Source organism: Zalophus californianus, chromosome 2, assembly GCF_009762305.2.
Source record: "Zalophus californianus isolate mZalCal1 chromosome 2, mZalCal1.pri.v2, whole genome shotgun sequence".
NCBI lineage: Eukaryota > Metazoa > Chordata > Mammalia > Carnivora > Otariidae > Zalophus > Zalophus californianus.
The window spans coordinates 156191870-156205070 of record NC_045596.1 but is presented as its reverse complement, the minus strand read 5'-3'; the positions used below and the strand labels follow the sequence as shown (position 1 = coordinate 156205070).

At 42.7% G+C, this 13201-nt stretch overlaps 1 protein-coding gene across 1 annotated transcript; it reads left to right on the top strand.

Annotated features, from left to right (window-relative positions):
* The first annotated feature begins 7403 nt into the window (after positions 1 to 7403).
* On the top strand, positions 7404 to 12541 carry NEFM (neurofilament medium). The gene is made up of 3 exons (XM_027599883.2): positions 7404 to 8594; positions 9274 to 9398; positions 10658 to 12541. The coding sequence occupies exons 1-3, from the start codon at positions 7515 to 7517 to the stop codon at positions 12036 to 12038; spliced, it is 2586 nt and encodes an 861-aa protein (XP_027455684.1). The 5' UTR covers positions 7404 to 7514; the 3' UTR covers positions 12039 to 12541.
* The last annotated feature ends 660 nt before the right edge of the window (positions 12542 to 13201 follow it).

The window sequence follows — 13201 nt, the reverse complement described above, 5'->3', positions numbered from 1 at the left end:
AAAGGATTTGGAAAATTGGAGTCTTGCTAAAACCAGATCATGGGAGCACAAAGGAGACTGGCAAGCCAGAAGCAGAAAGCTCTCATTAATGTGATGTGGGATCTTCAATAAACACCTAATGGCTTCATCATGATGCAAATATGCCTTACGTTCAAGAAGGTACTCCAGTGTCACTCTTAGGAGTTTCCAAGGAGGCATCAAATTTCCAGAGCACATTGAATCTGACCGAAGGAAAGGACCATGTAGGCTAACAGGGGCCAAGAGAAAACAGCAAATTGTATTAAATGACTCACAGTAGCTAAGGAAGAATTTTCATCATTAGGCATTCACTTCCTAATAATTTTATGTAATCCAAATCCAGAAGCAGACTGTTAATGACTAATACAGGATACATGCTATTTCTTTTCAAGGTCAACTTTTGTTCAAGAAAAATGAGAAACAATTCTCTTCCTTGACCCTATCTGATAAAGCAGAAGCCAAGCAGATTTATACAAATGAAAATAGGGTGAGTCAGAGGACTTTATCCCATAAATAACGAAAATGGATTAAGGCTGACTTGTCTCTAGGTAACCTATATAAATACAGTCACATAACCCTGATTTTTGTATATAAAATAGATGATCAAGAGAGTCACTTAAAATTATTCATGGCTATCTCTTCTCGTTTTAATAGATTTTAAAAGCTGCTTCCTCGCCAGCCATCCTGTTGTAAACCTTCCCTGATGAAGACTGTGGGCCAAGCGATTCCTTCTGCCAAGATTCAAGTACTCATTATTGGATCTCTTCAAGTAAATTTAGGTTAAAGAGTTTCATATTTACAAAAAATTGTGAATACAGAATGATTATTTTTTCTTTTTAATTTGAATGTATATAAATATATATTAGTGAGTGATAATGAAGATAAATTAATGTATAGTATGAATTAAAATCTCCTAGAAACTAATCCAAAAGTGCATGTAGAGATGAATAAATATCAGATAAATTAATAGATCAAATGACTAGGGATATTATCCACGGATCATGGACTAGAATGAATTAGATGTCCTTCAAATTATGTAGAAAATTAAGAGGAAAAAAAATAACAAAGACAAGTAACTCAAAAACTTTCATTTTTAATATCTTTAATACAGTCACAAAGAAATAATGTTCATCTGAGAAAATATGAAAATGTTTTTTGTATAAATAGGAAAAAAGTCCACAAAAGAATGTATAGTGTGTGTCCTAGATTTTTATAATAAGATCTGACAGTTACATAATAGCTTTTAAATGATATCTTTAAGATGGACTGTGTGGCCTTCAAGGCTGTATGACTTCGTGGTGAGGGTCATCTTCCCTCCAGAGTCTGATATTCTTGGATTCATAGCTGAACTCCACGATTGCCTAGCTGTGTGTGATACTTAGCCTCTCTGTGCCTGCAGCTCAATTGCTTTTTCTACAAAACAGAGATAATAATAGCATCACCTGGGGCACCTGGGTAGCTCAGTTGGTTGAGGGTCCCACTCTTGGTTACGGCTCAGGGTATGATCTCAGGGTCCTGGGATCGAGCCTCTTTGGGGCTCTGTGCTCAGCAGGGAGTCTGCTTGGGATTCTCTCCCTCTCCTGTCCCTCCCCCCACTGTCCCTCTCAAATGAATACATAAATCTTTAAAAAATAATAAATAATAGTATCACCTCAGAGGGTTGTTGTGATAGTTAAATGAGATAATCCAGTGGAGTCTTGGCACTGTGCTCAGCACCTAGTAAGCCCTTAAAAATACCAGTTTTGTTATTGAGACTACTACTGTCTGCCTACTTTTAATTTTTTTTCATGCTGATGGAGCCTGGATTGGACGTACTAAGAACTTTCTTTTTTTTTTTTGTTAATGTTAGCACTTCTACCAAAAACTCTGATTTCTGGTCCTGGCTCTACCACTTACCAGATGTGTGGCTTTGGACAAATCTCTTAATGGATTTCACCAACTATAAGATGGGAAAAGTAATTCGTGTTCTACCCTATCTAACCCCCTCAGCCCCCACCCCACACTCATTCCAGATGAGATAACAAAGTTTTTTGTTTTGCTTCTTTTATGTAAAGTGTTATTCACATATAAAATCTGATGGTGGTTGATGATGATGGCTTTGGGATTCAGGGCACCATTAAGTGTAAAAGAATACAGTATTCAGGTCTGACTAGGCCAGATTATGGGGCACCACTTCTGACTGTCAAATCGCCGCCCTCAGCTTCACGATGGCACTCCTCTCAATCAACAAGGAGAGAGAAAGGCAGAAAGAAAGAGAGACGGAAATTAATACTCAGATCCAATTAGATATTCCTGATCCATTATCATTACTATTATATTACTGTTATTATTATGTTATCATTCTTGATCTACAAGGCCCGTAAAAGTGTTGTTTTTTTTTTTAAGAGGAAATTAAAAATCAAATATGTGACTAGAAGCCAAGTTGCCTGGCATACAATATCGCATTCCTTCCTCTAAGATAGCAAATTACATTTTCAGACATATTTATTTTACAAAGCAGGGTCTGGAATTATATAAACACAAAGATACCATTGATATTTAAATCACAGGGAAAAAAGTTAGCAGAAAATACTTAAATTGTTCCTTGGCACTTTGTAGATTTCTTCACCTAAGTATTTGTTAACTTCAACCCAAAAAGTTGAGTTAAAGTATTCTAAAATACATGATGCTTTTGGCAATTGCAGTGAAAAGTGATAAATATGATAGTGTGCCCATTTTCTGAGGATTATGAAAGAACACTGCTTTTGAGACTCACTGAGACTGTGAAGGAAGAACCAGTCCTGGGCCGATGAGATTTCATTCTTAGGTGAAGCATCTTTCTGACTTTGTTTTACATCCCTGGGTTCAGCTCTGCTCAGAGATTTGGTCCAAAGATAAGAGATCATTGATCTGCTCTAGTTTTACAAAGTTCATTTTAATTAAGAGTTTCTAATAAAAGAATTATGTCTCTTGCTAAGGCCTTGGTAAGCTTGGGATAAAATATGCCATAAATATTACATGGCCGCACTGGTGCAAAGTTATGTGCAATGCAGGGTTTGAAAAATTCAAGTGCATGGCATCCGCTTTACAGGTAAAGCCAACATGTCGAATTAAAAAAAAAAAACTGGAAAATTAATATAGTAGTTTCATTTTGTATCTATTGAATTTTATTTTTAGAATCACTTTTAGCAAGGGTACCTTAAATCTTTTTAAAAATTCTAAATCCTCCTCCTCCTCTGGCTTCCACAGTACTGATTCTCGGTGGTGGGGTGAAGGGATTACACAGCAAAAAACTCAGCAAGCTACCTTAAAGCTGAAGCTAAATCTTTCTCCCATAAAATATGCAATTTCTAGATATAGAATTTTGAAAACTGATTAAGCTTATATTTGGAACAATATAAAGATGTAAAATGTTTTTAATTTAATACTTTGACTCTCCATAAAAAACAGCCACTGACAGAAATAGGAGGAAATATTCAATGAATAACAATATTTGGCAAGGGAAGCAAACACCATTTCCGGGTCTAATGTTAGAAAAAGGACACTGTGGTTCAATGGACTTGTTTTAATTAAAGACAATAGGGGCATGTATATCACAATTTTCCTGACAAGAAACAGCCTTTTTCCCCCGGGGATATTTTTATTTTGCTTTTGACATCTGAAATAAAAAAGATCAAAAGTCAAAGCTGCTTCTAAAGTTTGACATCCCAAAACTTAAGTAGAAAGGATTATTACAGCTCTCATTTTCCTTATGTTCTCACTCCATGGTACTCAGTCCCTACATTTCTACACCAACAATGCCTTAAATAATTAGAAAAGGACAATTTTTAAACAATTATTCATCATGAGTTCTAGAATCAGATCCCAGGCGAAATGATCAAGTTCAAGACATCACAGGAGGTTGGAGGAAAGTTCAGATTATTTTATTAATCTATGATAGATTCAGCCTACCAATCTGACAGTGGTATCTTCCATCCAGATTATCTTGCTTGCTTCTCCATTCCCACATCCCATCCTCCTTGCATTTTTGTGTATCAAAAAGTATTCTTTTAAATGTAAAAGAAATATGGGAAGAAGGAAGAAAATATTCAACTCTTCATTTTCTTAAACTTATTTTTTGACTCAATGAATAAACCATTCATGCAAAGGATATTTCTCCCATTATCATTAGATAAGACCTCAGGATAGCTATCTCTTAACTATGAAGTTAATCTTTGCACTTTACCTACTGAAGGAACACATAGCATGCTCTGTATTTTCCTATGAAGTGATTCAAAACACACTGTAGCTTATGGTACAACAATCTAGAGACAATTTAATTAAAAATGTCTTACATCTAAATCATATCTGTAACTTCCCTATTTAGGATAAATTATAAAAGTATCATAGTCAAACTCAACAGTGTTGTAAATTCAGATAAATCCTCATGGTTTTTTTTCCTCTTTTGTTAATATTTTCAGAAGATTCCGTAGCCTTAGTGTCATTAGGGCAAAAAATGCAAAACTTTACATTTCTTCCTATGGAAAATATGAGGGTGGTAAATGTTCTTTAAAAATATGAGACAAAGAAGGAAAAATGAAAGTTACAGCTTTCTTAAAAAAGTTTCTATACTAAATTCACTGATGAGCATAACCTTCAAGTCACCTTCAGAAAGAGTGATTAAAATAAAAAGTCTAATATAAAATAAAACATCTCAGTCAATGTGAAATTGGACCAATCATTTTTTAAGCCATGGGAATTTTTTTCTCTGAATGAGGTGTCTGATATAATTCTCTGGGTTATCCTATTGTGACCAGACTGAACAATACTTCATGTGACACTGAAGTTACAATTATAAGCTATAGTCACTAACTGGATTTAGCCTGAGTAACTGGCTGGTATTTTGTTTGTACGCAATGCTTTCCTCCTTCTGTAACCAGTTGGAAGCTTAACAATTTCTGAGCTAGTTTAGATACAAGGCAAAACAGGCTAATTGTGAAGTTAGACATGTGTTTCCTTGTAAATGTCTCTCTGCAGAGTCATCTCATTTTTAAAACCCTAAAGAAAAGTAACACCAGCAGCCTGCCTATTAACCATTTGCTCTCACTGCAGAAAGTCCTTCCAGTGCAAATGCAACATAAAACTCCCAAGGGTTTTTAAAATTTTTTAATAAAAGCGGAGAGTAATAAGTAACTAAGGCATAATTATTGCATAATTAGCACTTGGCCTTATCTGATATCACCTTTCCAACCTGGAGATTGGCAGTACTTTACAGAAAGGCAGAAAATTTTCTTTCTCTTTTCCTTTATGTATCCATCAGAAACCAGAAAATACCCCCTTTTTTCCAATATTCACAAGTCGATCCCCTCACTCTGTCATCTATCTTTCCCAACAGCTTGAGACATGGGCTCTCCTTGCCTGAAAGATAACCTGTCACTCAGCAAACTAGAACATCCTCCCCCCCCCCCCCCCCGCAGCCTGCAATGCTGCAATTTCACATTAATGAGCTAAAAGTAATTCCCTAAATTAACCCCTATTTTAAAATACAAATGGACCAAGGGATCTCATGAAAATAAAAAATAAAAATAAACCTCTAGAAACTTACTGATTGACATGACCACGTCATTAAAAAAAATAATAATAATAAGACCTAAAGAAAGCATGCTGTGAAAGGAAAATATTTAAGTCTGGGGTGTCTCCTTTTCACAAGCAGTGGTTCCTCTCAGCCGTGCCAAGCTTTTCACATGCAGTCACTTGTGCCCATGGCCCCAGCAAACTCAGTCATTAGTCTTACACTGCTCTTCACTTTGCCTTGCAGGATTCTGAACTTTTTTACCCTGAATTACCCCAAAGCACTATGTAAAACAAAGGGGCATGTTACCAGTTAACAGTGCACCAGACATCAGGAAGTCTAGGTAGATTCCTTGTTGAAATAAACATGTTAAAAGATATGATTAAGTCTATTCCAAATCAGTCATTAATATCTAACCGAGGAAATATATTTTAAATGGAGGGAAAAAATATCTGGTTTAATTCAAGGTTGTGGTGAATCTGTTTGGCAACTTTTAAATTAATTTTAAATTAATTCAGGTGCTTTTCAATCACTGCAGTTACATACAGGGAGTACCGAACAGAATGATGACAAAGCAATTGTTTGTGTTCAAACTTCTCACAAACTATATTCCTCCAGACTTTTCACCTCAGCAGATTTCAAATTCCCCTTTCCAAAGAATATTTGACCTTCAAATTTCAGTCCCTGTATCTCTTCATTTCTTGCATCTATCATATGTTAGAAAATTCAAACTGGGCTGCAAGAATATTATTTCTGTTACCTGACTTTAATGAATTTTAGTTGTTTCCAAAATCTGCAATCGGTTCATTGTGCCAACTCTGCATTGCAGAGAAATCTTAGTGTTCGATTCCAGCTTGGCTCCTGCAAACAGAGTCACTACAAACAGGCTTTAATTGTATTTACTCGGGGAGAAGGGGGGAAAGGAAACCCCCGCCAATCTGACAGGCCCCGCTGGGTGACAAGCCCCCAGGGCAGCGGAGTCTCCGGCTCGGCGGCCTGGGCGCTGTCCTTGGTGCTGCCGGCGCCATAGCGAGCACAAGCGCCTTACCTTCTGCCCCTGCGGAAGCTGCGGTCGTCCCCCAAACGTTAAGCAGAAAGTAGCGCCACATCCCACTTTTAATACAAATAACTACCCAGGCCCATTCTCTTTGTCCCCTTCCCGAAGCCTTCAGGCCCGACTGTTCTTCAAAGTCTTTTTGTTTTTTTTCTTCTAGGCCCAACTCTGGGCTTGCGCTCATCCCGGGCTGCTTTAAAAGGAGGAATGGGGGAAGGGGAGGGAGGCGAGGGGAAATGAGGATGGGGGAGGGGAGGAAAGTAGGGGGAGGGGAGGCAGGAGTAGGGGAGAAGGAAAGGACGGGAAGAAAAAGGCCCAGGAGGAAGGGGCTGAGGAGTGAGTGGGACCAAAGAAGGCTAAACGTGAGAGAGCGAAGAGATGCCCAAAAGAAGGGAAAGAGATTCAGCACAGAAGATGGGTAAAGAAAAAAGTAATGGAGAAAAGGCAAAAGAAAAGAAAAGCCGTGGGTATAAGAAAAGAACAAGGTGGCCAGCGGGTCGGGAGAAAAGCCGCCCGAATGGCAGAAGAGTGACTAGACAAAGAAAGGGCGTTGCGTGAATACTCGCACCGAGGGTTTAAAACGCAATCTGAAGGCGAAGAGAAATGAAGAGAGGGGGCTTGAGGGGCGACAAGTGGTCTGGGACCAAGAGGAGAGTTGGGAGAGGGGCCGGGACCGGGCAGCAAAGTCCGGGGTCCGATGCGGCGTGGGCCCACGTGGAGCCGGCGCTGAATCACTGCTAAGCCGTCTTTACCCCCCTCATCTCCCCCGGCCCGGTGCCCGCAGTCCCCGCCTCCTCGGCCGCCGCCTCCACGGGGCGGGGCCCTGGCCCGGGACCAGCCGCCGCGGCTATAAATGGGCTGCGGCGAGACCAGCAGAACGCTGTGACAGCCACACGCCCCGAGGCCTCCAAGATGAGCTACACGTTGGACTCGCTGGGCAACCCGTCCGCCTACCGGCGGGTCACCGACACCCGCTCGAGCTTCAGCCGCGTTAGTGGCTCCCCGTCCAGCGGCTTCCGCTCGCAGTCGTGGTCCCGCGGCTCGCCCAGCACCGTGTCCTCCTCCTACAAGCGCAGCGCGCTTGGCCCGCGCCTCACCTACAGCTCGGCCATGCTCAGCTCTGCTGAGAGCAGCCTCGATTTCAGCCAGTCCTCGTCGCTGCTCAACGGGGGCTCCGGGCCGGGCGGCGACTACAAGCTGTCCCGCTCCAACGAGAAGGAGCAGCTGCAGGGGCTGAACGACCGCTTCGCGGGATACATCGAGAAGGTGCACTACCTGGAACAGCAGAACAAGGAGATCGAGGCGGAGATCCAGGCGCTGCGGCAGAAGCAGGCCTCGCACGCCCAGCTGGGCGACGCGTACGACCAGGAGATCCGCGAGCTGCGCGCCACCCTCGAGCTGGTGAATCACGAGAAGGCTCAGGTGCAGCTGGACTCGGATCACCTGGAGGAAGACATCCACCGGCTCAAGGAGCGCTTCGAGGAGGAGGCACGGCTGCGCGACGACACCGAGGCGGCCATCCGCGCGCTGCGCAAAGACATCGAGGAGGCGTCGCTGGTCAAGGTGGAGCTGGACAAGAAGGTGCAGTCGCTGCAGGATGAGGTGGCCTTCCTGCGGAGCAATCACGAGGAGGAGGTGGCCGACCTGTTGGCCCAGATCCAGGCGTCGCACATCACGGTGGAGCGCAAAGACTACCTGAAGACAGACATCTCGTCGGCGCTGAAGGAGATCCGCTCCCAGCTCGAATGCCACTCCGACCAGAACATGCACCAGGCGGAAGAGTGGTTTAAGTGCCGCTACGCCAAGCTCACGGAGGCGGCCGAGCAAAACAAGGAGGCCATCCGCTCCGCCAAGGAAGAGATCGCCGAGTACCGGCGCCAGCTGCAGTCCAAGAGCATCGAGCTCGAGTCAGTGCGCGGCACCAAGGAGTCCCTGGAGCGGCAGCTCAGCGACATCGAGGAGCGCCATAACCACGACCTCAGCAGCTACCAGGTAGGAACCGCGACTGCGCGGCCAGCCTGCGCCAGCGCCAGCGCCGCGCGCCCCCGACACTCAGGCACGCGACCCGGCGCGCTCTCCGCCGCGCTCCCTGGCGGCCGCAGGCCAGTGCGCGCGCGCGACGCCGAACAAGTTTGATGCGCAAAGCGTCCTCGCTCCTCCCCATCCTTCTCCACTCCGCCCCCATCCACCGTCTCCAGCTCCTAAGAGCACTGACCTTTTACAAAAACGTGCTTTTTTCCTCGGGAGGTCTAGTTTTAAAGTAGGAGGTACACGTTCAAGTTGTTGACAAAGCAGCAAGTTTAGAATAGCTTGTGCAGAAACTCATATATATTCAGCTTTTCCGGCCGTGATCAGAAAACTCTTAAAATTGGCTTCAGCCCAAAAGGCTCAGATGAGAAGGGCCAGGTCGGCCGAGGGGTTTTCCCAAACACGTTTGTTTGCTGCTGAGACGAGTTCTAGATCCACTGGTCTCAATGCGTGGTGTGCCCAGGAAATCTCATATTGTCTAATAGATCCTGTTTATTTATTTGATAATTCCCTTGTTTTATCTGTTTTTGTTTTTGCGTTTTAAGGGGCTGGAAGCTACAGGGCTTACAGAACTGGAGGGAAGTGGGGCGAGGAGGTAGAAGTTGCTGTTGGAAGGATGAGTCTCTGGCTGTGTCTATTTCAGGACACCATCCAGCAGTTGGAAAATGAGCTCCGGGGCACAAAGTGGGAAATGGCTCGTCATTTGCGAGAATACCAGGACCTCCTCAATGTCAAGATGGCTCTGGATATTGAGATCGCTGCGTACAGGTACCGTGCTCACTACCGACCGGGCGGACCCGGCGGAAACACTTACCGCACTGCGGAGGCTGTTTTGGCAGGAACCCCATCACTTAAGTTAAAGCAAGCAGGTGGCAGGGATCTTAAATCAGTCCGTGGCTTTCTTTCTTAATTAAAAAAGTATATATATTCTAAAGAATTGTAAATGTGGTTTTACCACTCTACACAGCTTTAAAAGAGTAAACATGAGTTAAAATAAGTATTTAAATAAAATGTTTTGAGGGATAGCGCTGACTGATTTCAGTGCTTATGCTTAAACTTTTTTATTCTAGTGAAAAATGTTTTCCAACTGTTTGAAACAAAAACGGAATTTTATTTTTTAATATTTCATATAGTGGTTTCAGCTTTTCGACTCTATAATGTCAAGGACAAATTCCAGGACATTCAATTTCTGTTTCTCTGTTACAGCTTACTATTGCCATCATCTGGCTGAGAACAGCTATAGATTGATAGGATGGATATACACACAAATATTAGATAGAATAGAGAGAACATATGTATATTCTATTTTATTTAGATTTATATCTGCAGACCTAGATACACAACCAGGGAGAGAAAAGAAAAGAGCTTACAAGTCTGCTAACTGATGTCACCTTACTGTTGACTAAGTTCATAGGAGAAAATCCTCGACTAAACACTTTCTCTACTACCAAAAGGTCATCATCATAACATTACAGGAATAAATTGCATTCACGGCTATCTCTCTTTTCAGGAAAGCTGAATAGTTATATATTAAATAGATACTTTATGATTAAAATTGCAGACCAATTTATAACTTGACATATCCCAAATTCTGATATACGCTAAACGGTTTTCTAGATTTGTTGAACATTATATTTGCTAAAAGAAATTTAGTGTACATCCTGAAAGGCCAAATGCTCAAGAAGGTCACTAATGTTTTTTTTGGCCGGGAGGGAGCTTTTCAGCATATTCATGGTGCAGCAAATAGACTGCCGCAGAGCTGAGATTTGGTGGCTGGGTGTGTTAGTGGACTGTTGGGTGTGGTCAGTTACTGCAGCAGGTGATTGGCTGGTGGTCCATGAGAATCTCTGGATATGACACAGTAGACCAGTGAAATGATAGCAGGTATCACACGGGCTTGACAGAATCTTTTATTTATGTCATTCTATTTGTTGAAAGGTACCTGCTGCAATTACCCATAACGTAATGAAACTCAGAAGGCCACTGAGATTTTAATTATGTTGTGTCTTTTTTGATCCGGTCCTTAGAAAACTGCTGGAGGGTGAAGAGACCAGATTTAGCACATTTGCAGGAAGCATCACTGGGCCGCTGTATACACACCGACAGCCCTCAGTCACAATATCCAGTAAGATTCAGAAAACCAAGGTAGAGGCTCCTAAGCTAAAGGTCCAACACAAATTTGTCGAGGAGATCATAGAGGAAACCAAAGTGGAAGATGAGAAATCAGAAATGGAAGATGCCCTGACAGCCATTGCAGAGGAACTGGCAGTGTCCATGAAAGAAGAGAAGGAAGAAGAGGCAGAAGGAAAGGAAGAGGAACCAGCTGAAGAGGAAGTCGTAGCTACCAAAAAGTCTCCAGTGAAAGCAGCTGCGCCTGAACTTAAAGAGGAGGAAGAAGGAGAAAAGGAGGAAGAGGAAGGCCAAGAGGAAGAAGAAGAGGAAGAGGAGGGTGCCAAATCAGACCAAGCCGAAGAAGGAGGATCCGAGAAGGAAGGTTCCAGTGAAAAAGAGGAAGGTGAACAGGAAGAGGAAGGGGAAACAGAGGCCGAAGGTGAAGGAGAGGAGGCTGAAGCTAAGGAAGAAAAGAAAACTGAAGAAAAGCGGGAAGAGGTGGCTCCCAAGGAGGAGCCGGTGGCAGAAGCCAAGGTGGAAAAGCCGGAGAAAGCCAAGTCTCCCCTGCCAAAATCACCCGTGGAAGAGGTAAAACCAAAAGCAGAAGCTGGAGCTGAGAAAGCCGAGCAGAAAAAGGAAGAAGAGAAAGCGGAGGAAGAAAAGAAAGAACGAAAGGAATCTCCCAAGGAAGAGAAGGTGGAGAAAAAGGAGGAGAAGCCAAAAGACGTGCCTGAGAAGAAGAAGGCGGAGTCCCCAGTAAAGGAGGAAGTGGCGGAGGAGGTGAGCACCGTCACCAAACCTGTAAAGGTGAGCTTGGAGAAGGATGCCAAAGAGGAGAAGCCACAGCCTCAGGAGAAGGAGAAGGAGAAGGAGAAGGCAGAAGAGGAGGGGGGAAGTGAGGAGGAAGGAGGTGATCAGGGTTCCAAGGAATCCAGGAAGGAAGACATAGCGGTAAATGGGGAGGTGGTAGGAAAGGAGGAAGAGCAGGAAACTAAGGAGAAAGGCAGTGGGGGAGAAGAGGAGAAAGCGGTTGTCACCAATGGGCTAGACCTGAGCCCAGCAGATGAAAAGAAGGGGGGAGACAAAAGTGAGGAAAAAGTGGTGGTGACCAAAAAGATAGAAAAAATCACCAGTGAGGGGAGCGATGGTGCTACCAAATACATCACTAAATCTGTAACCGTCACTCAAAAGGTCGAAGAGCATGAAGAGACCTTTGAGGAGAAGCTAGTGTCTACCAAAAAGGTAGAGAAGGTCACTTCACACGCCATAGTAAAGGAAGTCACCCAGAGTGACTAATATTTGAGTCCATTGTAAAAGGTTAAGCCATATGACAATTTTAATATGCATGTGATTGACAGCTTCAAAACAGAACGGGTTCTCCCATGGGGGCTCCAGACATTGTATTTTACTTTGTGCAATATGAGGGAACTGCATGCAAGCTCAGGGTGCTCCCTCCTCAGTCTTTGGGTGATTGAAATGCATGATATTGTACGTACCTGGGGAATTGGCCAATTTCCTAAGCTGTTGGAAGGGGGGTACTCGGGGGGGGGGGCGATGTCTTGAGATGTATTATGCAAAGAACCAACTGAGCCAAAAATAATAAATGAAACACAGAACTCTCTTAGCCTTAAGAAAGCTATATATGAATAATTATGTTTACCTCACTGGTGCATTTAAAAAGGACTTTTGTTCATGGGAGAACCTCGTTGACATGCACAGTTTGCAACCTTTCGTTGATTGATGTTAAATGTCACAGCAGTACTTGCTCAATAAAGGTCATATTGGAAACATAGTAAATTGCATGGTGTCATGTCATTTCAAAGTGAAATCTCCACTACCTGACCCTTTCTTTTCCTAGAGTAGATTATTTGGTGTGGGGGCGGTTATAAGTGACCTGCATTTCTTATTATTTCCCTGAGGGGATCACTGAGAAAACGTAACCGCCAAAAACGTCTTCAGGTGTCAAAACCTTTATTTAGCCCAATATCCACCTCAACATTTTAAATGTATATTTTTGAAATAAAAATTCAAGCATCAGATAAAAAAGCAAGATTCGTGGGATAAAAGTCTTCAATTTCCAAATGTTTTGACCCCAAACCAAAACTCAGAACGTGAAAGTGAGAGGGACAACTCTGGAGTCATAATGTGTTTCTTGGAGTTGAGACGCAAAGGGAATCACAGCATTTATAACAATGTGTCCAGAAAAAGCAGGACTGAAATCGTTAACAGTCCTAACAAGAAATATCAAACACAAACATACACACACACACACATACACACACACACACACACTCCTTTTCTGCAGCACTGATTCTTGATTTGGTTGACAGAGATTTATACTTTTGGTGTTTTATTAATTGGGGAAAAATAATGTCAAAAATAAAATACTTCACTCAGAAAAAAAAATGGTTTTCTCTCATATAGGCAAAGAAGTGTTTTTAGATTTGAAAAAAAAAGCC

What these genes read in the sequence shown, in the direction of transcription:
- NEFM (XM_027599883.2), top strand. Translation starts at nt 7,515, where the DNA reads ATGAGCTACACGTTGGACTCGCTGGGCAACCCGTCCGCCTACCGGCGG. An exon ending in ACGACCTCAGCAGCTACCAG is followed by an intron (nt 8,595 to 9,273) that starts GTAGGAACCGCG and finishes TGTCTATTTCAG; the next exon opens with GACACCATCCAGCAGTTGGA. An exon ending in ATTGAGATCGCTGCGTACAG is followed by an intron (nt 9,399 to 10,657) that starts GTACCGTGCTCA and finishes TCCGGTCCTTAG; the next exon opens with AAAACTGCTGGAGGGTGAAG.